General features: G+C 40.7%; 2 protein-coding genes across 3 annotated transcripts; both read right to left on the bottom strand.

The window, feature by feature from the left end:
• Window positions 1-3,740: 3,740 nt before the first annotated feature.
• On the bottom strand, window positions 3,741-20,961 carry LOC100699299 (forkhead box protein O1-A). Of its 2 annotated transcripts, XM_013272303.3 has the most exons (5): window positions 20,884-20,906; window positions 20,089-20,726; window positions 8,964-9,155; window positions 7,668-8,849; window positions 3,741-7,551 (listed from the first exon to the last, which is right to left on the bottom strand). In XM_013272303.3, the coding sequence occupies exons 2-4, from the start codon at window positions 20,686-20,688 to the stop codon at window positions 7,680-7,682; spliced, it is 1,962 nt and encodes a 653-aa protein (XP_013127757.1). In that variant the 5' UTR covers window positions 20,689-20,726; window positions 20,884-20,906; the 3' UTR covers window positions 3,741-7,551; window positions 7,668-7,679. The 2 variants fall into 2 exon arrangements, with proteins under 2 accessions (XP_013127757.1, XP_025766550.1); XM_025910765.1 differs by having other exon boundaries at window positions 20,089-20,961.
• A 1,056-nt stretch (window positions 20,962-22,017) lies between these two features.
• On the bottom strand, window positions 22,018-26,611 carry mrps31 (mitochondrial ribosomal protein S31). Its single transcript, XM_003446801.5, has 7 exons — window positions 26,414-26,611; window positions 25,412-25,846; window positions 24,622-24,774; window positions 23,360-23,503; window positions 23,184-23,260; window positions 22,637-22,777; window positions 22,018-22,546 (listed from the first exon to the last, which is right to left on the bottom strand). Exons 1-7 carry the CDS (start codon window positions 26,515-26,517, stop codon window positions 22,311-22,313), a joined length of 1,290 nt encoding a protein of 429 aa, XP_003446849.1. The 5' UTR covers window positions 26,518-26,611; the 3' UTR covers window positions 22,018-22,310.
• Between the last annotated feature and the right edge of the window lie 135 nt (window positions 26,612-26,746).

Raw genomic sequence — 26,746 nt, 5'->3', positions numbered from 1 at the left:
TCAGTATTTGTCATACTCATATAAAACTATAGATATTTTTATAAGAAACTTTTAACTGGGCCTGGATATATATATGGTCTCTCTTATCAGTTTCCAGGCAAAAATGCCCTGTTAGGTGTATTCTATACATACACAAAGTAATGTATAACAATGTAAACACCTCTGGTGTCTACATACATCTCTTTTCAGAACTATTTAGCTTCTGTATTTATAGTTCCCTCTTGTTCTTAAAGCTGGCAAAATGTTTGCCATTCCGGTCACTCATCACACAGTGCGAGCTGTAAAACCAACCAAACACAGTTCCCACATAGAGTGAGAGGACTGTAAAAGCCTCGGTATGAGTCAGAGGAAGTACCTGCCTGGTCAGCACTGGCTATGGGGAGCTACAGTCAACAACTTTCTGAAACCGACAGTCTAGTAGTCATTACTACTATGTGTGTGGAAGTGAGAAAGAGTGCCAGTTTGAAACTTTATCATCACATAACAGCTTCTACAACACTGTGAGTCCTTTCACAGAAAGCTTTTCCACAGATCTTGGATATTATAAACTGTTGTATGAGACTCCATGTTGCACAGACTGCATTTGTAGCATACTGAGGCCTTGGGGGAGTTTCAGTTTGTACAAACTAATGGTATCTGGGAAATTTTTACTTACCTACTTATATTCCCTGATTGTGATCAAAAGTTTTGGAAAAACCAAAGATCTTTAAAGGGAAGCCATGCCCCGAGTTTGTCACCTTGACACTATTTGTAGGCAGTGGGCTAACTTGCACTATGCTTTTGTTAGCTAGTATAACAAGAGCAACAATACCATTTATTGCACTTTCCATGAGTAAATACTCAACATCTCTTCTGAGTACATGACTCAAAGGTTTGCTGGTGTTACAGGAAGATATGTGGACATACACACTTTTTAAAGTAATAAAAGTGAAATATTACTCACTAGTTCAAAGAATCAAAACAATCATCAGCTCCAAATTAGCTTTTCTTTGTCAGAAGTGACATATGGCTGTAAGTAAGTGTACTTAATTTCCTGAGAGACAAACTAGTTGTCACAGGCCACTGACTTTTTCCATTTTCTCAAAAGCAAAGTGAAAATATTTGTATATCACTATGCTTTCCATCTTATTCTATGTGGCATACTCATATAAAACCATAGCTATCTTTATCACCTCACAACATCTTTTCTGAGTACATGACTCAAAGGTTTGCTGGTATTACAGGAAGATATGTGGACACGCACACTTTAAGTAATAAAAGTCAAATATTACTCACTACTTCAAAGAATCAAAATAATTATCAGCCCCAAATTAGCTTTTCTTTGGCAGAAGTGAAGTATGGTTGAAAGTAAGTGTATTTAATTTCCTGAGAGACAAACTAATTGTATGACTCATAGATACCTCACTTCTTTTTAAAGGCTTTTTAAGGTCACAAAGTTACAGTTTGATTTTCTGAATAGCCTACAAAAGTTTCGGACCACAGTAAGAGCCGTCTATAGACAGCAGCATAAACTAAAATTAAAAATGAATGAGAAGAAAGCTATCACAGAAAATGAGAGCATTAAAGGTCTCATTTTGTACCATTTTAGCACATGTTCATATTGGTCTTACATGTCCCCCCGACAGTATATTTTGGGTTTCAGCCCCAAATACCACACAGTTCATTTTTTTGTTTCATGTCGGTATTCTCCTGGTTTGCAGCTCAGTATCGAATGAACTATTTCATTTTCTGTAGCTTTAAATTGAAATGGAAGAACAGTTGCCCATAATTTGAGGTTTACAAAACATGATTAAAAAGGACACAATATATTTTAACATTGCTCATTAATGTGACTATCTCATCAGTCAGTGAAGTGGCAGCATTTCAATACATTTAGGCATGTAGACATGGTCAAAACAACCTGCTGAAGTTCAAACTGAGCATCCAATGGAAATGAAAGTGTGACTTAAGTGATTTTGCTTTTAACGTGGCATGGTTGTTGGTTCCAGAAAGACTGGTCTGAATATTTCAGCACCCCTGAATGAACAACACATAGAACCTTGAAGCAGATGGGCTACAGCCGCGGAAGACCACACCAGGTGCCATTGCTTTAAGCTAAGAACAGTAAACTGAGGCTACAACTGTCACAGGCTCACAAAAACTAGACAACAGGAGATTGGAAAATGTTGCATGTTCTTATGAATCATGACGAAAACAACAGGAACCTCATCATCTGGCACCAATAAACATAGATCTACTAGATGTACACACGGCTCTGACTATGCATTATATGCCAATTCAACAAAAGGCTTACCTGCTTCAAACACAAAACAATAACCAATCAATGGTCTCAACCTGATCTTAATTTCCTGTAGATTTTGGTGCCACTGGTTTACTTTGAGCAGCTCCCAGCATCATATACTAACCAGAGAAACCTAAGTTTACCTACCTTGTCTTCGGTGACATACTAGGCTCAAGGCAACTTTAAACCCAAACTCGAGAGCAGGCAGCAGACAAGAGATGCAGGGCAGCACAACCACCCTGCTGAAATGCACTAAAGAGATTTTGCTCAATCACAGTGAACACCTTAACCATCACTAACCCACTAAAAAAACCTCTGATGTTTAGTCTCCACAAAAATATCCAAAATAGAGTCCAAAATATCCCGGACGAGCCCCCACTTATTTTATGAACCGGCTCAAAAGCCAAACAGTTGGTACCACAAAGATCACTCCTCCTTTTAAGGGGACACCTCAGCAGATCATCTGTCTCTCACTGTTATCATCTTGCCCTGTCTCTAACATCCTGGCCTGTCACACCAACACTCTGCATGTCCTCCTTCACATCCATGAATCTCCTCTATGATCTTCCTCTTTTCTGCCTTGCAGCTCCATATTCAACACTTTGCCAATGGTTTTGCCCTGTATATCCACCATCCCTCCTCTGCACATGTCCAATCTATCTCAGCCTTGCCTCTCAAAGTTTGTCTCAAAACTGCCCAACCTGAGCTGTCCCTCTGATTTACTCATTTCTAATTCTGTCCATTTTGGTCTGTCCCAGTGAAGATCTGTACTTGTGTGAACTCCAACTCGTCCTCTTGTCTTTTTGTCTTTTACTCTTGCTGCTGTCATTTTGTCACAAGCCACCTGGGCACTCATTTCCATCCACTGCACTTTCTTCTTCACCTCTTTTGCATGCTGCCCATTGCTTTGGATGGTTGACCCCACTAAATCTACTCATTGCATCTATAAAATAACAAACATTCACACTTAAGAATCAAGTGATGCACTAATGCAAAAAAAGACATCATTTCAGTTCTGCCTTTGGCGATTTATGCATTTAATGGATTACATAGAAAAACAGCATTCTTTGAAAAAATATCTGGACATGAATACCAAAGATATCCATATACGATGTTTATATTTCTATAAGATATTTGTATTTACATGTTTGAAATAACACAATGACTAAATCAATCAATGAAAAAATAATGCTGCATTTTATTTATCCTCAAAAAAACACATGTGCACAGAAATGTGCACATTAATTTGTGTTACACATAAAAAGAAATAATACCCTTTTCCTAATTAAATATAGCAGGCTCAAAACATTTCTACAAAAATTCTTCATAAGGTAATGTTAAACTAGTTAAACTATGTTAAACTAGTCCTGGGACATACTTATTTTGATATGACAGAAAAATTATAAGAGACCTCTTATAAAACAACATAAATTAATGTGATAGAATACTTTTCAATGAGTTTTCTCAATGATAAATCTTTCAAATGACTTAGGTTTAATTAATCCTGATGTTATACAGAGAGATCCGTAAAGAGGTCCAGATGTATACAACTTGTTGCAGAAATAATGAAATATGAAAAAATATGTACAAAATCAAAACTCTGAGATGAAGACAAATCAAATACACAATACTCAGTGAAGAAAATTGGAAGGAAATGTTCCTTCAACACTTCAGAGGTAAAATTTTGAGGTATGAGTGTTCATATAGCCACTGATATTGTTTGCACTGTGATATGTAAACAACCACGTCTAACACAATCATACATGCTGTATAAGGGTTCAGTACTACAACAAGTAAGAGGTCAAAATACAAAAAAAAAGTAATACTAGATAAAATATGTACAACAGAAGTTTGCAAGATGATGTTGACACAGTAAATTGGCACTTTTTTTTTTTTTTTTTTACAATGTGTCTTTGGTGACATATGAAGCTGCCCGGAAGTAAGCAGCAAACACTTGCCTATGTTGGTTAAGTTTCATAAACCATTACATATTTCCAGCTATTTTAGGATTTCACTACCGGCCTTTTAATCGATCTCACATTCCCAAAAATATCCTTTTGATCTGAGAAAGTTGTGAAAAACACATTTCATTCTTTAAATTATCCAGTACAATTTTGAAATTTTTTTACAGAAATGTTTAACGCATGGTAGAATTTACAGAGTCCATGTAATCCTGTAAAAAACTGAATATATGTTGCGATGATTGTTACACTGATAACTTTTCCCCCAAGAGGCCAAATAAACTTAAGAAGCATTAGTATTTAGAGGTATTCCCAAATACTAAAATTCTCTAGACTGCTGTTAAAAACTGCATTAAAACAGCATTAACATAAAATACAACATTTGCATTGGTGGAGATCTATATGAGCCTTCTTTTAGATTTAGATTAAGAAACTGCAGCCATCTCAATACAATACATACAGGATATTATACAAAACATATGATTTACAAACTCCAAAAGAATTAACAAACTACAATAAAAAACAAAACATGCAGTATATAAATGTCCTAATTATAGTTTCAAGTAGGGCTACAACGATTCGATGACATAATCGATGACATCGACTATAAAAATTAGTCGACGCGTCATATTCTAAAACCACGCAAATGTGTTTTTGCAACTGCAATACACTATAGGAAGCTATGGGGGCAGTGTCGCCTATAACGTCTGCCAATACGGCATTCAGTACTAACGAAGAAGAACGTAGCGCGAAAAGTGAAACAGCTGGGATGGGGAAGAAGGGAGAAAATGCAAAAAAATGTGAAAGTTAAATGCAGACTGTGCAAAGCGGAGCTTTCCTTTCACGACAGCACTCCTGCGCACGAGCATTTAAAACCTCGGCACCCTGGTGCGGTGACGTCAACTCTGAACGGGTCAGTTTTAGAGAGTACGTTAGTGCGTCGCGTTGATACCTCGTTTATGGTAATGTTTGTGTTAGCTTACCTGTCGGAAATTTCTCATGGAAGATGCTTGCTAAGCAAACACCATTTCACTTGTGTTAGCTAATGAGTGAAATGCGATAGTAAAAACATTACACTGGAGTAGCAACACTCTCCTTTTTTTTCTTTAACATTAATATTAGCGTTTATTTTGAATAGTAAACCTCTTCTAGATGTTATTTTGGACTGGAAAATCAAATCTTTTTGATTTAATTTAAAGCGGTATTTGAATTTACGGGGAGAAGTTTTTAGTTTGCACATTGCTTTTTTGTTTAAATACTACAAGCACTTTAATTTGTATTGCTTTGTTTTTATTTCATTTTTATTCTGACTGTCCTACTGAGTAATGTTAAAAATAAATTGGATTATTTTCATATTCATATGTTTTCTGTGTCATTACTTTAATTTTCTTTGGGTAGAGACAACAGGGTGATATTCACAGGTGGGCAGACTTGAAGTGAAGTTGAGTTATTGAAATAATTGCTGACTAATCCCCCCCCCCCAAAAAAAACCTGCAGATTGGTCAACTACCAAAATATAGGTTTGCAACAATTTAGGTGTAGCTCATGTTTCAAGGTCTGTAATCGCATCTGATAGTGAGAACATATAGCTGATACTCAACTGAAGTTCTGTTTTGACAGAAGTGTACCACAACATCATTTGATTCATAAACTTGTATGTGGTGATTATGCAGAGGTATATTTTTGTGCATATACACTTTTTTTCCAATACACAGCTTTTCCTCTTTAATGTATTCGGTATTACTAATCAGACGATACACTACTTTATCTATCGATTATCAGTTAACTGTAATGATTTTCTCCTGGTTCACACTGTAATTGATTTGCTGTCGATGGCTGCTTCCTAAAACACATTTCCAAATATAGTCCTTAAAAGCTGAAATACTTTACTAATTTGGGTAATAATCATATACTATACTGATTACATACTATCAAGTCCTCTTTTGAAGAATCTGGTGCTAATTTTCAAATTGTTCTTGTTAATTTCAAAAAATGGATCAAATCCCACGACTTGATAATGTAACTTATTTTCAGTGTGGAAAGATTCATCTTGCTGAAGATGCCTCTTTGTCTTACCCTCATAGTTACCCTACATGATGCTGTCTCCTTGCACCACAGGGTAGCAAGTGAAGAACTATTTTTAAATCATCTTTCAAGTTCTACAAAGTAATGTGTGTTGGAAAATAGAATTATTGTGTTCCCAGTGTACCTTTTAACAAAATCCCCCAAACAGCTTTTATACTAATCATGCTAGAGTAAAAATAAGACTGCAACCTCATTGCAACTAGAAAACAATGGTAATTACCTGGTGATCACACAGATTTTTTTTTTGCAAGTAGTTGTGGTAACTAAGTGGCTGCTCAGAGGTTCAGCACTCAACCTCTGTGCTTGCACAGTTTGCCTGGTGGGAGGAAATCTGTCACCAAACAACCATTGTCGGACGCTGACTAACTGCTATTACTCTCACAGATTGCAGAAGGTTTGCAAATAATTGTCATCTAATTTATAAATGCAGACAGACTGACAACGTATCATAATCAGTTTGAGTCAGTCTGCACTGATGAGCACAACTGACCTGCCATCAGTTTCTTTGCAAAAGAGGACTAAACCCAACTGGTTCTATTCTCGTTATGTTCCTATATAACAGCAAGGTTGACAAGCACCTATGTGATTTTGCAATTAAATTGCAGCAGCTACATCACAATTTCTGTTTCAAATCTATGAGCTTCTGGCTCGACTCTGAATGTAAGTAGTTTGTGTAAAAATCTGTTTAATGTAGACAGCAACAGAGTTATCACACTTAATTACCATATTCTCGCAGACAAATTGCATGTAATTGCCAGCTTGACCTCATCCAACCTGATAGCAAACTGACTCCATCTTATTGCCATTTACAGCTATTAGCTGCAAGTGGTTGCAGACCTGGTGCCTGTCTCTGAAGCAACAAATTCAAACTTGAACTTATTCACACGTTTGTTGTACACAGTTGCAGAAATCTTGGTCATTCTGCATTCTCCAGTCATTTTTTCCCGTGTGTGATTGTAGCACAAAGACAAATTCGTGTTCCGTTGGTTCCTTCTTATGTATTATAATATACATACAGTTTTGATAGGTGGCTGAGACCAACGCTAGTTCACTTATGCAGGCTTGTCTCTCTGTTTTATATTCACTGCAGTGATGGTTGCGTCTTATTTCTGCGTCAGGACATGATTGATAAACCTCTTCTGATCTGTGGATAATGATGGTGAAAGCTTCTTTGGATTCCACTCTCTGAATGAAGGTGAGCAGTAGAGTGATGTTGAGAAAAACCTGCGGGGGTGGATGAAATGGAAAATGTTCAGGGATGACAAACACTCTGAGGGTGTTTATGTTTGTTATCTGTAATATGTATAAGAAATTAAGGGCAGACTAATTATCAGTCTCACCTCTCTGCGATGCTACCCTGACACCCAGTTGTGTGTGGTCGTCTTCACCCTCTGGGAAAACCCATGAGGCCCAGCTGCTGGATCAAAATTAAAGTCCAGCCCCCCACCATCCATGAGTGTGTCGTGGAGGACAGACTCCAAGTCACATTCAAACCTTTCAGTAGGCACACTGTCGAGATCACTGGGTAGATGCTCTTGATGATGATGATGACTGTGTGGATGTACAGAGTTGAGTTCTCTGTAGCTGTTGCTGCTGCCGTAGGTCGCTGAGGCATCATTAGTGTGTGGAGGGAGTCCGAGGGGGAGCTGCATGCATGTCCTTGGACCAGCCATTCGAAGAGAGGTTCCTGAATGGCTAGTCAGGCTAGTCAGGGGTATCATGTTACAGCTATTCAAGTCTTGTGAGGCAGCTGGACCCTGTCTATGCAGAGTATGTGGATTTACACGAGGAAGTGGGTGACTCTGAGAGGGATTCATCATTTTTACTCCATTATGACCACCCACATGGCTTTGGCTGCTATAAGTAGGTAATGGACAACTTGCCCTCCCAACTTCAGAGTGCAGCATGTCCCTTCTAGTGTCTGGTTCTCCTGTCAGCAGCCCAGAAGGGAAGATATACTGGTTCTCATAAGCCCCAAAGCTGGGCTTAGCCTCTGGAAGTGTCTGCATAGGAGCAGGGGACAGGGAGTGCATTCTCACCTGACTATACAAGCACTTCTGGTAGTCCTGCTGCTGGTGTGGGGTCAGTCCAGTGGAGTTATAGGGGCTACTCTGAAGCATGCTGGCGTTTGAGGAGCGCGGGGAGTGTGAGGAGTCAGAGCTGAGCTGGGAGGGTTTAGGAGACAGCAAGTTAAGGTTATCCAGCAGATCCATGACCTTTTCTGAGCGATGCTGTCCCATGGATCCAGACACCTCAGACAGGCTGGGCAGGGTCGAGGTTATCTTAGCACCAGCAACTCCAGGATACATTATGTGGCCATCCGACTCCCCCACATCATCCTGTTCAGAAGGGAAAGGTGAACGGCGACCACTCAGAGTACTGGCATCAGAGCTGGTACGCGTCCTAAATGTTTTCCAGGGTTCAAAATCTTCGTTGCTGTGGGAGTTTGGGCTTCCAATCCAGGTAGAGTACTGGGAACTGGGGCTGCCTGCTCCTCCTTCAAGCCCTTCCTGTAGAGCCATCTAGAGATAGTAGAACACAAGAACACTGAGTACATGTCATTTAGATTCAACAGAATTTAAAAAAACAAACATTTGGCTGAAATATCTATGAAGGTTCATTTCCGGAGCAGAGACCTTTTTCTTTGCAGCTCTTCCTCTGCTCTTGACAAACTTATTGCTGTTGTCCATGGAGGTAGCTCTGCGTCGAGGTGACTTTCCGTTCTTTCCTCCCTCTGGGTTCAGCATCCACCAGGAGCTTTTTCCCGTTCCCTCGTTCTGTATGCGCACAAAGCGGCTGTGCAGGGACAGGTTGTGTCTGATGGAGTTCTGAATGGGAGAAAAGTGATTCATTTGTAAGTTTTCCCTCACACAAATATCATGCTCAATTTTATAAATCAGTGCCTGCCACTGAACTGATCAGTGATACTGAACAAAATAAAGTATTGTCAGCAACATAACTTAAGAGACTCTTTTCTCCAGAAATACAGGATCTATTCAATGAAAGAGGGAAGGTGACCAATGTTGGACACAAGTGTGACAAAGATAGACGACAATTCATATTATACTATAGTATAATAGTGCAAAATGTGACCAAAGAAACATTTCTCGTTAGTTTCTTCGCTTAGTCTGGATTTTTTTAAACATTTTTCTTGTTTCTGAATACATTCTGACTTTTACGTTATATTCATCAGTTTTTTCTCATGCTTTAACTGCTTGTATTGTTTTGAAGGCCCACGAGAGAGCTTACTAGGGTGTCCATCTCTCCTCACTGTGGACTATAATCATGTTTCCTGTGATTTCCACTGACTTTAATCAGTTCAGCCCAGCAGCAGCAACAACAACACTGTTCGCTTTGGATCCAAAGTGAAAAACAACAGTGAAAAAACAAGGGGAAAAAAACAACAACAAAAAACAGGGTAATTTGGAAGACACGTTACAGAGAAAAACCATCACTGCTTAATTTTGCCTGTGCCCATCATCGAAAATTACACCTCTGAAAGAGCTCATTGAGATCACTGAGCTGCTCTCTTTTTTTGTATGTGGTCAAATTTGTCCTCGTCCAAATATGCACACACCTAAAGCCTTATTCAGTAGATTTTTAATGCCATGTTATGTATCCCAAAAAGGATGCAGTAGGCGCCTCCTGTGGTAATCCTCTCAGGAAGAAAACCAGTGTCGGTCGGGAGGTCATGAAGACAGTTAGACATGGCACAGACACACTGTACAGACTGGTCTTTCTGTGACCCTAATATGCAACTTGCTGAGCTTGATGGGGGGGACAATGAAAGACTAAAGTGTAACACAATACGTACAAGTATGGAATTTCCCCCTAAACACCCATGTGAATGAGAAAGCAGCTCCCTGCAGTTAGTAAACCCAGATGTTCCCAACCGCAGGATTCAGCAGGGATATACAAAGCACTGAGATAAAGATGTTCTCATCCAAAACAATAGATGGATTGTCTCAGTGTGTCTCTGAAATTTTGGGGTCAAACTTAAGCTTCTGGCAACAATATGACTTCTAATCTATAAAACTACTCTCAGTGAAAGTATTATTTAAAAGTGGAAATTATCAAAGGGATAAACCCAGAAAAAACTGCAAAATTGGAACAAATTTGAAGCTTTTCAAGTATTATTTTTTGTGCCGTCGTCATAAGAAGGTGCTGAAAGAGGAGTTCAACCTCAAACTGTAAACCGACAGAGTGAAAACAGAGAGCGGTACACAAGTTTGATTTTTTTTTCTTTTGCTAAACAGAAAGTAAGGGGAGGTCACGGAGTTCGAAGCCAAGTTGGGGAGGGTGACACTGTAGGATGTTATTGCCGGCAGAGCCGGGGTCAATGAGTTCACTGTGTGCTAAACACGAGCTGCTCATACAAGCTGACGGGGACATGCAAACAGGTTGGATGGCAAAGGAAGAGCGAGGAGGAGAATCATCAGATGTGACACGCTGGGTGAGACCCGCTTCGTGAGACTCACCAAAACAGCTTCTTTGGACTCCACCCCACCACCAAAACCAGACTCCTCCCTTCTCTTCCAGTGACTTTTAAATGAGGCTTCCTGTGTCAGAGGACATCCTGCACATGTAGACTGAAGAGACCTGAGGTTGTATGGTTTCAAAATGCAATTCAATCATTGCATTTTATGCTCATTTGATGACCCTTTTCTCCCCATTTTCCTTTTTTAAAATGATCTCAGCCCTTAACTGAAGACAGTTAGCAGTGTGCTGCACAGACTCAAGCCTGCAATCCAACATGTATTTCACTAACCAAATGTGAAGTCTCGCTCACGCATGGCAGAGATCACTGCTGATATGCAAATCTCTACAGCCTTTGATTAGCACCTACTTCAGATCGTGCACTGCAAGGCAGTGCTGTGGAAAGGGAAATTTTCTTCTCCGCCTTATCTTTGACAAACTTAACTCAGCTCAAAGACAACAAAAATTCCCCTTCCTTTTTAGTTCAGGAGGTGCCCCACTCAATCATTATTTCTTTGAAAGAGCCGCCTAAGGTCCCGTCTTTTTTTTTTTTTCTGTTTTGTTACGGCATATTTTGTAGTAGTAAAATGTGGGCTTTTGTGGTTGCAAAACATTTCATGTGAATGTGAGAAATCTATTTTTTTCTCCGCTGACCTGCTTTGGCAACGAGGGAAGTGACGAGGTCCAGATTACAGAGGAACTTAAGTGACATAAATGTTTAAGAGCAAAGATCCTCTTACAGAAGTGCTGCCACACAAGTGTGCAGAAGAGTATTACAAAGAAATCTGCAACATTTTCTGCTCTACACTTGAGGACATTTAGTAGTGCTGCCCCTGAAACAAACCGGTGCAGCATGGAAGAGAATGTGATTTTAATGTCATATTAGACGGCTTATGCAAGAAATCCTGAAATCGGGAAGGACTGAGTTGGGACAAAATCTACTTTCAGTTCGTCCTCAGAAATGGGTCATTAGGCTTCCCACATGAAAGCAGAAAACAGCAGCTGCCACAACTCAGGTGAGATACCCGGCAGAACACCTGAGCTGGAGTAAGGAGAATCATCCATCACCATTATCCATCATGCAGCATGAAATAACTCCTCCTACTGGACTTCAAAACAATCTAATTGACGCAGCTGCTGTTTCTTGTGTAGTGAAGCATGAGGCTTGCAGTAACGGTCGCAGGGTAAGTAAACAAACAGGGCTCGGTTGCAAGAACAGGTGCGGCCTCAGTGAAAGTGGCCTCAGTTGCAATTGGTCTACGCATTTTACATACAGCGCCAGCTACAACCACAGACAGGACAGAGGATCTCCCAGGAGGCTGACTGCTGGAGACCAGCTGCTTCTCAAATCAGTAACTGGGTTTTTATCTCAATGATGAAAGCTTACATGTAGTTAGTGATGGGGAGGGAGAATGAACTTGTTTTCCCATCAGTAAATTTCCCAGGCAGGGAAACGTGAGAAAATGTAAATATAATTTTTTTTCTTTGAAGGCTTTAAAAGTAAAAGTGTACACTCACAAGGTTTTGCTCCTGTATTCTGATAAAGCTAAATGTTAGCTTAGGTTTTCAACCTTTAGATATTGCAACCCTGTAGATACTCATATATTTGTGCCACTGCTATACTTTGTTTTAGAATTTAAATGTTTTTAGTGCTGACAGAAAAACAAGAAGAAAACCTGGCGATGAAGCCAACATTATCTTTTACACAGTTAGCAGCAAAACCTATAAATGGAAAATAGTGCAGTTTTTTGCTAATAGCTGACAGTTATTCAGTCCTTCTCATTGGATTGCTTGATTTCCCAGTAAGAGAGCCGAAAGGTAATGTCCTAATCTTTGCTAACACTCGCTAACGCTAGCCACGATAAGCAGTAAAAACGCCCAGGTGAATAATGGTGCAATTTGTTGCTCACAAATTCAGGTGTTTTTATATATTCAACCAAATATAAATGTTGTTAGTCACACCTGTTCAACTGCTCATTAATGCAACTATCTAAGCAGCTAATCACATGGCCACAACTCAATGCATTTAGTCATGTCGATATGGTCAAGATGACCAGCTGAGTTTAAACTGAGCATGGGGAATAAAGCTGATTTAAGCTGCTCTGCTGGGATTTTCCCACACAACCATTTCTAGGGTTTACAGAGAATGGTTAGAGAAAGATAAAATATTCACTGAGTAGCAGAGAAAATGCCAGATTGCTTTGATCTGATAGGAAGGCAGTAGTAGCTCAAATGATTTTTTGCTACAATCAAGGTATGCAGAACAGCATCTCTAACTGGACAACATTGAACCTTGAAGCAGACAGGCTACAGCAGCAGAAGACCACATCAGGAACCAATCCTTTCAGAACAGGAGTCTGAAGCTATAGTTTGAAGAGGTTGAGCAAAATTGAATTTAGGATAAACAACATTAAAACATGGATCCAATTGACAGCCTGCTGGTGGTGGTATTTTTTGGCCCACATCGTTTAAACGTCACAGGCTACCTGAATATTGTTGAATATTTCCATCACCTTATGACCACGGTGCACCCATCTACTGATGGTTATTCTAGCGGAAGCTCAGCTGTTCTCAGATGACCTACACAGTCACAAGATATCAATCCACTGGAGCACCTTTAAATTGTGGTAAGATGGGAGTGTCGCATTATGGATGTGCAGCAATTGTGTGATGCTGACATGTCAATATGAACCAAAATCTCAAAAGAAATGTTTTCAACAGCTTGTTAAATCTATTCTATAAAAAGCTAAGGCAATTTTGAAGGCAAAAGGGAGGGGATCAGCATAAGGGTTACCTCATAATTATGTTTTCGTCTTTTTAAGGCATACATTTCAACATTTTACTGACCTCAGTGATAGATTCCACTGCACTCAAACAAAGTGCTTGTGCTGTGTCTGCCAAAAGGTTTTCAAACAAAGTTGTAAAGAATGAGGAAACTGGAAGAACAATTGTCTATTAATCAAGATCACATTAGCAGGGAAATTAGGAAGTGTGCTAATCTATGTAGCTGCCAGTGACTCCAAAGAGCTCAGCAATGCCAATTTACTGCTGTCAAACTTCATTTCAAAGCAGGATTTTAGGTAATACAGCCAAAAAGGGTAAGTTATTGGAAAATGTAGTTGATACTGCTTAACTTCATGAGCATGGCCAACACCCTGCTTCTTTAATTTACATGAAAGTGCAAATCTAAAATTGTACTTGACTAAATCAGAGTGATTTTCTGCTAACATGTAACCACCACTACAAAGCAGTTAGTTATCTGGTAGAAATAAGAGAATAGGAAAGACGAGCACTTGCAGAGATTACAGTCTTCCTGTGCTGCCTTCCTGTGCACCCCTCCCCCTTTCTCTTATGACCTATGATGCACAAAGTTGTGAGCATAGGGCCTGGGTTTGCTTTAACAAGGCGGTAAAAAGGCGAGAAAACCTGCAGAAGAAGAATAGCACGGGAGCCTGGTGCAGAGAGTGCATCAGCTCTTTACAGCTCCACATACAGTATGCAGACTACTTCATTAACAGTTAGCGTCAAAGGAAGTGGCCTGTTTCTGCAATGGCATCATGAAGAGGAATGGGTTTGCAATTAAACAATTTAAGCACAAAAACTGCACCTCAATCATATTTGAATATTCAGAAATAACAAGACTATCTCAGCCTATTATTGTGAATGAACCGCATTCTTTGCACATTTCATCGGGTGAAAAGGTCACCCCCTTTTTCTTTTTTTTTAACCCTGGATTGTAATCTAATCTTTTTTTCCCTGTCTTCACGGTGTATTTCTGTCATCCTCTGACCCCGTCTTTTGTATTTTGCATAATGGATTAGAGCCCAAGTACTTTTTGCCAAGATAATATATTTGGAGCTGATTATTATCCTGTATAAGCTGGAGGACAATGCAAAGATCCACATGCCACAGATTCCAGCGGCTCACACGTGTAGACAGCAGACAGTACACAGGCCTCAGCCCCCAGCAAACCAGTCAGCTGATTGCTCCCCTCTTTCCCTTAAGCTATGGCCGTTCCTCTTTGAAAGCCCCTGCCTCAAGCCTCCCTTTCTTCATGGGGTTACTTGAAGCTTTTAGTGGGCCTCTTAAGTTTGAGGCAGACATCCTTTTTTAACCTTGTGATCCCGAGACAAATAGCTGGCAGTTACTCTTTTTTCTCTCTCTCGCTTCTTTTAATAGTTGCTACCAGTTTTCAGGTCAGTGTCCTTAACAAAGTTCACAAGGCAACAATGAAACAAATGTTGATTAATAAATGAGATGATCCATTAGCATCTAATGCAATGAATGCTCCTTGTTGTGCTTATGTTGTTTGTTTTGGTGCAGCCCACATAGAGTCATGTGAAAAAGAAAGTAAAACAAAGTACACCCCAGATTCGGTAGATTGTGGAACCAGCTTTGACAGCAATAACTTGAAGTAATAATTTTCTGTATGACTTTGTCAGTCTTCTCACATCACTGTGGAGAATATTTGGCTCACTCTTCTTTACAGTGTTGCTTCAGTTCTTTCAGGTTTGCGGTCATTTGTTTATGCACAGCACTATTAATATCTCACCACAGAATTTCAGTCAGGTTGAGGACTTTAACTGGGACATTGCAACATCTTGATTCTTATCTTTTTTCTTCTTTAGTCACTCTATTGTAGATTTGCTGCTGTGCTTGGGATCATTGTACTGTTGCATGACCCACTTTCAGTTTTAGCCTTCAGACAGACACCCTCACGTTTGACCTTAGAGTACTTGGTATACAGAGAACTTTGTGGTGAACTTCATGACTACAATGTGCCCAGGCACCGTGGCTGCAAAACAAATCCAAATCATCACCCCTCCACCACTGTGCTTGACGGTTCGTATGAGGTGCTTGTGCTGGTATGCTGTGTTTGGTTTTTGCCACATGCAGTGCTGCATTATGGTCAAACATGTCCACTTTGGTCTCCTCTGTCCTAAGGACATTATTCCAAAAGTCTTGTGGTTTAATCAGACGCAACTTCGCAAACCTAAGGTATGCTGCTATTTTCATTTTACAGAGAAGAGGCTTTTTCTGTCAAGAGTTTTAACATTTAACATTCTAACTGAGGCCTGTAGAGTCCGAGATGTAGCTCTGGTTTTGTGCAATTTCTCTGAGCATTGCACAGTCTGAATTTGCTGGGACGTCCACTCCTGACATGCTAAAAAACACATGAATGCAAATAGCAAACTGTCAAAGCAACTGCTTTTATAGCAGTGGTCACAGTTGCTGATCCTCAGTTAGTCAAATTCACTGATTATCAGAACATGGCTGCTACTTTTCCTCCTGATTCCTATGAAAGCAGTATAGGTGTACGTAAATTTTCACAGGCCTGCATAGAGTCCTGTGAAAAACTTTCTTTTTCACATGACTACAAGTGTTTGGGTTGTTTTAAGCAGCAGGGGAAAGTTTCTACTCAGTTTCACTTACAAAGGATGTTGTTTGCAGTTCCAGGTTTCATATCTCAATGTTTAGCAACAATTTAATCTTTAATGGTTTTATATGAAGAAATCATTTTTGGGGCCATCAGGGATGGGGTTTTTTTTCAACAGCAGAACTGTGAATGCCTGCTGACCACAGCATTTCCATCCAGTAGTTCAATAAACATTTCACTCAAAACCACAAATGTAAACCTCCTGTTATCACTCACAGAGTCAGATCTCTCATAGCATCCAGTAGATTCTGTCGTGGACTAAACCAACCAATGTTTGTTCTGGTTGAAAATTTCCAATTCTTTTTGTTTTAATCTCTACAATTCATGTAAAAAACAAGTTTTTACTACATAGTTAGACGTTTTTGTGTCCTTACTATCTGATCAACTAATGGAGAATATTACATCAAACTTGGTTAAAAACTGAAGCCAGTGGGGAAGAGATTTAAATTTATAATGTCTAAAAAATGTCTTAAATTGGCGTGGCTCTAGCTTTTCATTCGGACAGTTATAGTCACAGAAGCTGGAAATAAGAGATCCACTACTCAAACTGGGAAATATATTGAAGAAATCTTGTTATAGCACTCAAGCAAGTGTATAGGTCACAGCAAAACCTGCCAAGAACTTTGGTTTGGGTTTTGCCATCACTCCAGTCCCGCTATTGGCTCTTATTGGCTGTAAGTTGAGGGACGATGGCTGTTGCTCAAATGGAGGTATAATGACCTTTTCCACTGTGCCGTTTGGCTCATCCTGATACCTTCAATCTTGTTTGTCATTGGTTTCCAAAGTGGTCATATGCATACATCAGGCGCGAGACAGGCAAATCAACACATTGCAGATCTGTAGGCTTGTTGACCTTTTGACCCCCGCGCTAGATAATATAGTGCGATAAACCTCTTCACAGGAGACTCTGCAGGCTATCAGCAAAGCAACCCAACAAAATATTCTTTCATTTGCAGGGCAATGTTTTTAAAAACTTCAAAAAACGGAAGGGGGGAAACACTTTTTTGTAATCAACATGTTTTTGGGTGACACCTCGGAACTTCAGCAGCAGTTAAACTCAAGAGCGTCACTTCCTGTTCCATTATCTAATGTCACAGTTCATTGAGAAAAACAGTGGCACTGCCAGTAAAACGCTAAAAGTACGTTGCAAGCTGTTCACTGCTACTCACGGACCCACCAGTATCCCAGGGGAAACCAGTCCTCCAAGAGTTAACTGAGGGGCCCTCTGTTGTCCCAAAGGCATCATGATCACTGAGCTGCCACATGATATATAGAGGGGAGACCAAAAGAATCTCCATGACATACAGTAGACAGAAAGCTGTGGAGGCAGTGCCTTTCCCCTTACCCTGCGCTCCACCTATCTATACTTTTTTAGGTGTACTGCTACAATCAAACGCAATGCCCTCCACCCACTATTAGATCTCTGGCTTATCTTTTTGCATCACTACAGCTAGAGACGAAACTGCTTTGTTAATAAAAACGCCAAAAAGCACAATCATAACAAGTAGACCAGCAGTTACGTTTATATGTGGCACAAATGTTGAAATGATATAAAAGTGATTTTGCATAGAATTGGATTCACAAAAATGCATATATGATCTCTTATTGGTTCATCCTCTTTTTTTCCCCCCTGCCCTGACCCTCATGTTTTGCAGGGTGGGGATGTTAACACATGGCACTGTTTTCCATCCACCGGGCAGGAAATGCATCATAGTTCATTGTGGGGGAACCGCCGTGTTTTTTTAACAGGAAAGTGTAAAAATAACTATAAGCTGGCGGTTCCAAGGCCTGGTGGGCATGCCAGCATTCAGGAATGGCGAGGCTGAAGCAAAGATCTGTTGATTATATGTAAAATATGTGAACGATCTTGAGCTTTTGCTCTTGAGAGAGAACCGAGAGGCGTTCGCTGCCTCGCTGAAGGGTAATAGAACCTTTCTCTTTATCTCTATGACTAAGGAAGGGAAAAAAATTCTTCATAAAGCCACCAATTCAATTATTTCCAGAATTTGTGTCTTAAAGCCAAAAAAAAAAGAGCAAAGCCCTTTAGTAAAAGAAATCCCAAGGTCCTATTGAACAAGCGCAAACCCCTTGAGCAAAAACCCAAAGAAAGAGAGAGAGAGCAGAAGGAAGAGATAGGATGAAGAGCAGCGATCCCTTTCTCCAGGCCGTAGCATCCGCTAAGGAAACTCTAGAAGACAGGGACACAAAGATATGAGCACACAACTCAGGAATGGAGGATGTTTGACGTAGTTCCCAGCATCCCCTTCTGCCAGTCCCTTCCCCTCGAAAACACTCCCCAGCACTGATTGAGCTGTTTGTGTAGCTTCCAGTTATTTCAAACAAAAACAGGCCGATTCGTCAGTGCGTGTACATTCGAGAGTGTGCAGATTTTTAAAAGAAGTAGGTTTAACAAAGGCTGTATATATAATAAACTGTGACAAAGCTTTTCAAGTAGGGTGTTGGTGGCGGGGGGGTGTTAAAAACAATGGGAGCTATATATGACTGAGGTTTCCCAAAGGCATTTCCTGACAACTTTCAAATCACCTCTCAAGAGAATGCAGGGGGTTACAGGAAAGGCTGCGACACTGAAAACTCAAGCAGAGTACGTTTTGTTGGAAGTGTGCGGGCTTTAATTGGCGTCTTCTGTTGGTCCACCTTTGGCTTTGTCTGCGGGCTTCTGTCCATCACGAGTGGAGTGACATCCTCACTGGCCGGATCAGCATGTTTGTGCAGGCATTAGGCAAATGTTTTCACAGCTCGTCTCCTGTAGTAAATATTTCCAGGTCTGCACATTCAAATTGCAGTTTTCAGGAAGGTAGCAGGGTTTCCATGACTGTGGAAATGCTACGCAAGTCAATGTGTTTTGTGGTAATACAGGTTGGCTTCCACATAGGTGTGTTTGAGGGTGGGGGTGGGGGTGGGGGTGGGGGAATACACAGAGCATACCTACACGTCTTTATCCTCAGTCAAAACCCAATTTCACATCACTCAGTCGGGTGTTATTCTCAAACAAACCTGAAGTTTGTTTCTGCTTTATATAGAGAAAAGCAGTCTCGGTGGCATCTATGGGATGTTTACAGACCAGCTGGCTTGTCCTCTGCTGCTTTAGAGCTGCATGTGTCCTCACTGACAAAGCAGAGAGGCATGCACTACCACTGACAGAGGAAACCACTCCAAAACTTCAAAGGTTACTCAGAAGCCAGAACTCAGCAGCCCCTCTAAAAGCTAACCATAGGACAGGTTTGAAATCCCACCATGGTCATTTTTAATCATATTAAAAAATGTGATGGGTTGCTTTGCATAGCACACATGTGAGTGTTGAGTGAATATACAAAACCAAATGCTTTGCACTATGTGCACACAGTGAAAGTGAATACTGTCACTTTCCTGTACCAAAACCAAGTTGTCTAGATGAAATATAATCACAGGTTTAAGAATTTAAGGTGTAATTATCCTGCTACAACGTCTCTAAATGCGAGTGAAACAGGTCTGTTTTTTTTAAAAAACTACAAAGGCAATTAATTGCACATCAAACCTTTGCATTTCCTGCTCAGCAGATTGTGCAAAACGCCTTACAGTGGCAATCGGTGCAATAAGACGCTAATGAGGATGTGGCCTCGATATGTTTTGTGCAAGTTTCCACTGTCTGCATATAAAGTCTAGCACGTTCAAATGTCACTCCCTAACTTTTCTTGGTCCAGCTTTGCTGCTGGCGGCACTTGTTTCATTGGTGCTGCTTGCTGTGCTGTGGTGGTAAAGATGGTTACAGAGCATATATGCATCTGCGTTCGCGCTCACGCGCACACATCCTACTGACAGCGAGTGTTCACGTGCACGCACACACTCACCTTCCAGCCCGCGGAGCTGGTGCTGTCTCCTTTATCTTTGAAGTAAGGCACGCTCTTAACCATCCAGTCGTAAATCTGAGACAGGGTCAGCCGCTTCTCAGGTGAGCTGTCTATGGCTTTGGTGATCAGGTCTGCGTACGACATGTTCCCCCAGGCGTTTCGCCGGGACGAGCTGCTCTTCCTTTGCCCGGGTCCACCCAAAGGTGGGACCCCAGGATTTGGCACCTGTTGCTGGGACGACAGCTGTGGACCCGGGACCTGGTGCTGCTGTTGGAGCTGATGATGATGGTGATGATGATGATGTTGGTGGGGGTAATGATGCACACAGTTGCTGTCCCGGCACTGAAAAACATTGCAAAGCGGTTTCTGCTCGGAGTATTCTTTATAGTCCTCCTCCAACAGGTCGAGGTTTCTGATGAACTCGGCGTTTGCTGCAGGCTCCTGCTGTACAGACGGTGCTGGGGAGGATGTGTTAGAGCTGGCCGGGTCGATGAGCTCCGGCCGGGGCAGCGGCCAGGTGCAGGACCGCGGGCGAGAGAGAGGCTCGAAGTCCGGGTCTATATCGCCCGGCTGCGGCTGTTGTGGCAGTAACTCAGCCATGTCAGGGTTACACCGATCCTCTGTCACATAGATGTTCACTTAAAAAAAATATGCCAAATTGTTAGTAAAAAATATAAAACGGTGACATAAACATCGAGAGGCTAATGATGAGTCATCAAGACCGAAAACAAACCCTAAAAGAGAAAGAGTCGTTTGTAATGTAAAATAAAGAGATATCAAAACTGAAGTTCACACCATACTGTGTCAGTTAGCAGCAACTCTCAAGTCTGCCGCTCTAACAAGTGGTAGACAGTACACACTACGGTGCTGCCTTCACGGCTAACTCACAGGCTCCATCCTCCGAGCTTTGCAACTTGAAGGTGCGCTCAAGTGCTGTTCTGTTGACAAATCACGCCAAATGGACCCTCAAATTTGCAAATCCACATTAAGCGTGATTTAACTGCCTATTTAATGCTACAGTTAATAGTTTGGGCACACACACCAGGGTTACTTAGTCAGTTATGTCTTTCAGTTCGCTTGTCATTCAAACACCTTTTGACGGGACTTGAATGCACCATACAAGCTGAGGGGGGGGGGGGGGGGCTCAGCTGATTCAAAACACTGCCCTAAGCTTAAAAAAAAGAAATATATTAGTACAGGTTTTTATACTTTTATACAAATATAGCAACAAATGTTAATGTACTCCTAAACTTTTTTAGTTGAAGTATCTGGGTGCCACCTTTAAAACTGTGGGAAACCCTAATTTCATGCGCAACCACAGCGTTCATTAGCGCCCTCTAGTGGGCAAGCCTTAACAAGTCTACACGAGTCCCCCCCCCCCTCGTACTGCACTGTATGGCCCTGACAAACAGAAACCAGGAAGTGTTGCCAACATCTTATCATGCCAATCACTCTGTTTAAGGAAAAGTGAACAAAATGTGGAAGTGAGGCACTTTGAAACATCAACCTGTCAGTTTCCACTTTCTCAGACAATAGATTGAGCAGGGTGTTTTTAGACCAGAAAGGATCCGTGTGGCACGTTGTTAAACAGGTTGTTTAACTTTAAAAGCACTTCCCCTGAGAAGGGGTATAGGGTTCACAGTCTGATTGTGTTTCTACTGTAAACTTGATCTCAGATCCTCAATACTGCTCACAGGTTATACTTCTTGCAAGCGGTCTGGGAAAACACAATCCCTCACGACTGCAAGGTGTTTGTATGACCTCTGACACTTAAAGAATACAAAAATATTTTCATCTGCACGTTCTTTGTCACACAAAGGTGATTAACAATCCACTCAACTAAAGTGTTCCTTGTTTTTAACATAACTTATTCTACTTTGATACAAAAGGAAACCTTTTACACCAACATTTCAGTGTAACAAGAACAAATCAACACAACCATTTTATTTACATCACTTAATACCACTTGTGAATCATAAAAATACTGCGTTAATATGAATGTGTGTGCAGCAACATTGTACTTCCTTTCAGGGCATTTTCCTCAATAGTGTGACATCCAATATCTCCACTAAGTTCTCTCCTGCAAGAGTCGAGAAACCAGGAAGGTTTAAACTGCCACATAAACTGTATGAGTAATGATCACAGTGGCAATGTCTTGCTTTAAAGTGTTCTTTTTATGTGACCACAAATAGCAAATGCAGACATATTAAACCGTGTTAATTTTATTCAAGGTAAACATCAGCCTCCTTAAGCACTCCCTCTTTTTGATGGAAGTAGTCCCTAAACCAGGATATATGCTCCTTCTTCTGCTGCACAGTCAGGTAGGGGTTTCTGGACAGGCCGGTCACTACTAGCTCCATGAAGTGACGCACTGGCCCCTCACGAGGGAAGCCCTCCTCCAAGTGCTTCTCTAAGAAGATGTGCTCATGGAATGGGACCTTGGCTTCCTCTTCGAGGCCTAATACAGTAAGAATGAATAGTCAGTTTCTCGCTCAGAAAAATGTATTTTCCCCTTTTAAAAATAATGAAGTCAACCTTCATCACTCACCAGCTTCATTGTTTATTGGGTACTGCCATAGTTTCCCTTCTTTGGTCCACTGGATCATTTCCTCAAACCCATTTCGAGGCATCTGATTGGTCGATAGAGACAACTGATTTGCAAAGTCTATGTCCCACAGAGTCGGCTTAGCTGAAAATATAATACAATGACGTTAAAGGCAAAAGATTTTGCAATGTGACATGAAATATGTTTATGGAGTGACAGGCATTAACTGTATCACAGTTATGCATTATTAAAGCACCACGCTTCACATGTTTGATACTGCATGTTTCATCAGTTTAAGCTTGAAAAATCAACTGTCACTTATGACTTGCTTACTAGAAGTCTTCATGAGGAAGACCACTGTTACATAACTCAGTGATCTTCTGATGTAGTGCATACATTTTAAAGTCAAACTTTAAAAATGTTTATTTTTAGGCATTAACAATGAGTCAATTAACACCAAAAAGTGCCCTCTGTAAGCAAACATATGAAATGAACAGTAAGCTTAAAATTGAAAAGAAAGAAAGAAAAGAAAATCAAAATCCATCAGTACCTGCTGCTGGTTCAATTCCATCTTCATCAGCAGTGGGGGTGAAGATGTTAAGTCTTTTCCCTAGCAACAAGTTCCTCCTTAAGAAAGAAAGACATTAAATACAAGATCCATTAAAAAACATCAACAACAACAAAAACACAACAAAATCAGAGTGAAGAGCTCATAAAAATGTTTACCGTTTCCGAACACCGGACAGCTCGGAAGTGATTCCTCTGTAATGTGTATATCCTCGCCCGTCGTCATCAAACCGGATCTGATCAGCTGCCCAGGCGTTCTGCCGGTTAGGATTCTTGCCTACTTTCATGTCAGCGATAATCACTCTGAGAAAAAATTGTTTGATTATTTTTTGTTAAATAAGCTTTCAGAAAACAAAGGGGGGGGGGGTAACAATCTACAGTTATTGGAGACTAGGGCTGCCACGATTAGTCGACTAGTCACGATTACGTCGACTATCAAAATCGTCGACGACTGATCTAATAGTCGACGCGTCATTTGAAGCTTTGTAAGATCACAAAAGACGCAGGAATCAGTAGTAATATTTAAGAGTGTAATAACGGACTGAAACAGAAGATGGCAGCACTGCATGTACAAGGATGCCAGCTGCCATTAAACACCCAAGAAGAAGAAGTAGCTCTGTCCCAGAATTCACAGCGCAGCCCAGCTAAATTTCCAACAATGGCGGCAGCTAGTTAGTTTTAATATTACTCTTATTATTCTTTCTGGGTCACAAAATAAACGTTTAACATATTTTCAGGCGAGAATGTAGCTGTGTAAACCTCAAATATCTGGTCAGTTTATCAAGACACCAAATATTTTCAAAAGCGCTCCGACGTTTTCGGAGACGTCTGTTATCCACTTGCTCGATAGCTAGCCGGGGGCAAGGCTCACTAGAGCCCGTGAGAACACCGGACTCCCGGCAAATCGTTTTCAAACCCACCGCCTCTTTCTCTACTCAGGTTAAACATATATAAGTCACTTAGATAACTTAAAAATGTTATTGTTTGGCTTTTTTCAGTATTTTTATTTGTTCCTGAGTAAATCGGTTTGGCTGAGATTACAGTTATAGTTTTTACACAGCTGAATAAACATGAAGCAGACAACTGATTGTCAGAAGTGTGAGATGCTTGAGAATATACTCCAGCGTCCAGTTATATTTTAGATAGCAAGGAGTTTATTAAACTTCACCGAAACAATCTGCAAATTTCATTAAAATTTAATAAACTATCATCTTGTCTTTATTTTTACTTAGCACATACCTGAAACACTTCAAGCTGTAAGCTAATGATAGTTATATAAGAGCAGACGCATGCTGGTGCAATAAGCTGTACGTTTTATGTCCAATGGATGCATGATCTGATTAGTCGACTAATCGCAAAAATAATCGGTGACTAGTCAACTATCAAAATAATCGTTTGTGGCAGCCCTATTGGAGACATACCCGAGGTTGTTAATGTCGCCTTTCTTCTGAGCCTCAGTAATTGCCTCGCGCTGCCTCAGCTGCCTGAGTAGCTCAGATTCAGCCTGGCTGCGGTTAGGGAGAGTGGAGGCAGCAGCAGATGCTGCAGCAACCAGATCAGGATCCAAAGTCTCACTAAAAACACAACCCAGGGAGGCACAAATGAGTGAATGAAATATGACAAAAAGTATAGCTCCTAAGGTTTGGTTTTTAATTGTATGGACATAAGTATTGGGCTACTTTGAATTCAGGTGTTTTCATTCCCATTAATCAAGCACCGAGCCATGCAGTATGCCTTTACAAACATTTGTGAATGAATGAGTCATTCTAAAGAGTTCACTGAAATCAAGTAGCTGTAATAGGATGCAACAAGTCACATAGTGGAATTTCTTCCCTTCTAGAGATTCCACAATCAGCTGTATGTGGTATTACTGCAAGGTGGAAACATTTTGGAACTACAGCAACTTAGCCATGAGCTGAGTCGCCAAGTACTGAGGCACACAGTGCATAGCACTCTGCTCACTGAATTAAATGCAGACTTCAAACCTCCTCTGGCATTACAATCAGTACAAAAACTGTGTGCCCTGACTCCCTGTGTGCATCTAGGTAGCCCAGTACTTTCCATGTAATGTAGGAAACTACAGATGAAATAAACTTGAAAGAGAATCATGTGGAGTGACTGATATTGTCATCTTACAACTTTATGGCTAATGGTGTGAATAACACCCATAACTTTTACAAGGCAATACAACCCTTCTCCAACTTCTCTCACCTCTGTGATGAAGCCTCCCCTGTAGCCTTCTGATACATACTGATCGTGCTCTCCATAGGTGCCGCCTTCGGCGTATATTGTGTAACTGACTCATAACTTTGCTTTGGCTTCAGGTTTTTGAGCTTCCTTTTGTTGGTGACTTCTACTTTCATGGCTCCAAGAAGATCCAGGAGACTCTCCTTCCCACTCTTAGCTGCATCATTCTTCGTTTTCACTGGCTGATTTGATGTAACCTGTTCAGTTTTAACATCTGTCTGCTGCTCTGCAGCGCCTCCATCATCTGCCTTTAACACCGCTGGCTCCTCCCTCAATTCAACCACCTCCGCTTGGCCACCCTCTTTAACTGCCTGTGTTTTCTGGTCTTGGTTATTCTTCTTTTCACAGAGGGAGCTTGAACATGTGCTGAAGGTTTTTACCCCACATTCATTTGTAACCCTGTGTCGAGAGATAAACAGATTTGTGCATCAGAAGGAGCCAAATCTGAAAAGGTCACGATTCACACTATTAATAATTATTACATTAACACAATAGTATCTATATTGAACGTAATAAATACTAAGGAGGGGAAACAGTGTCTGGAAAAAACAAACATTATTATACATTATAGATTTGGATGCAATTCCATGCAGTTTTAATCTCCACCATTTACAAGCCTACCGTTTAAAGACAACATGACAACTTGTGATGCTTTGCATACATCTTATATACGTATCTTATATACATATTAGTCTGTGCATCTATACGTGAATCAAACTCAACAATCGCCTGAAGAGCTGTCAGTCAAGACGTCCATCCCCCTCCTTAAGAGTAAAATAAGCTAGTTGCTAGCCGCATGCCACTCTTGTTTAACGAAACAAGCAAAACTCAGCATATTTCGTTTGTACTGAGGCAACCTTTTCTTTAACATTAAGAAGCTCGGCAGCTGAGTCTCACGGTCATTAGATACCCCGTTTCACAGTGTGGCCCGTTCAATCACAGCTAACAGTCACATCGTTACCTCACCTGAAAACCGTCTTGTCACATTTAGCTGCTAAAACACACGAGTCGTAGACATTGACTGAAGAACTTCGAGGCGCCACCAAAGTCCGAAATATAATTCTGTACATTGTGGCTTGTTGTAATGTCCTTCCACGCTCCTGTCGTTTACCTCCGTTGTTCCCACATAAGGTCACCCCCGTAAACTTTAAGAGAATAACAGTTCCGTTCCAGGTTGTGCAAAGACTCTTTAACGTAAGAGTGCCGAGTTTTAATTCAGTCTGGATTTATTTGTAACATTGGCAATCTTAATATTAAAGTAAATTTAATTAATTTCTTTAACATTTTAGTTAATTTGAT

Source organism: Oreochromis niloticus, linkage group LG10 (assembly GCF_001858045.2).
Source record: "Oreochromis niloticus isolate F11D_XX linkage group LG10, O_niloticus_UMD_NMBU, whole genome shotgun sequence".
NCBI classification, from domain to species: Eukaryota; Metazoa; Chordata; class Actinopteri; order Cichliformes; family Cichlidae; genus Oreochromis; species Oreochromis niloticus.
The sequence above is the reverse complement of the archived record's forward strand: the minus strand, read 5'-3'. Positions and strand labels throughout refer to the sequence as shown.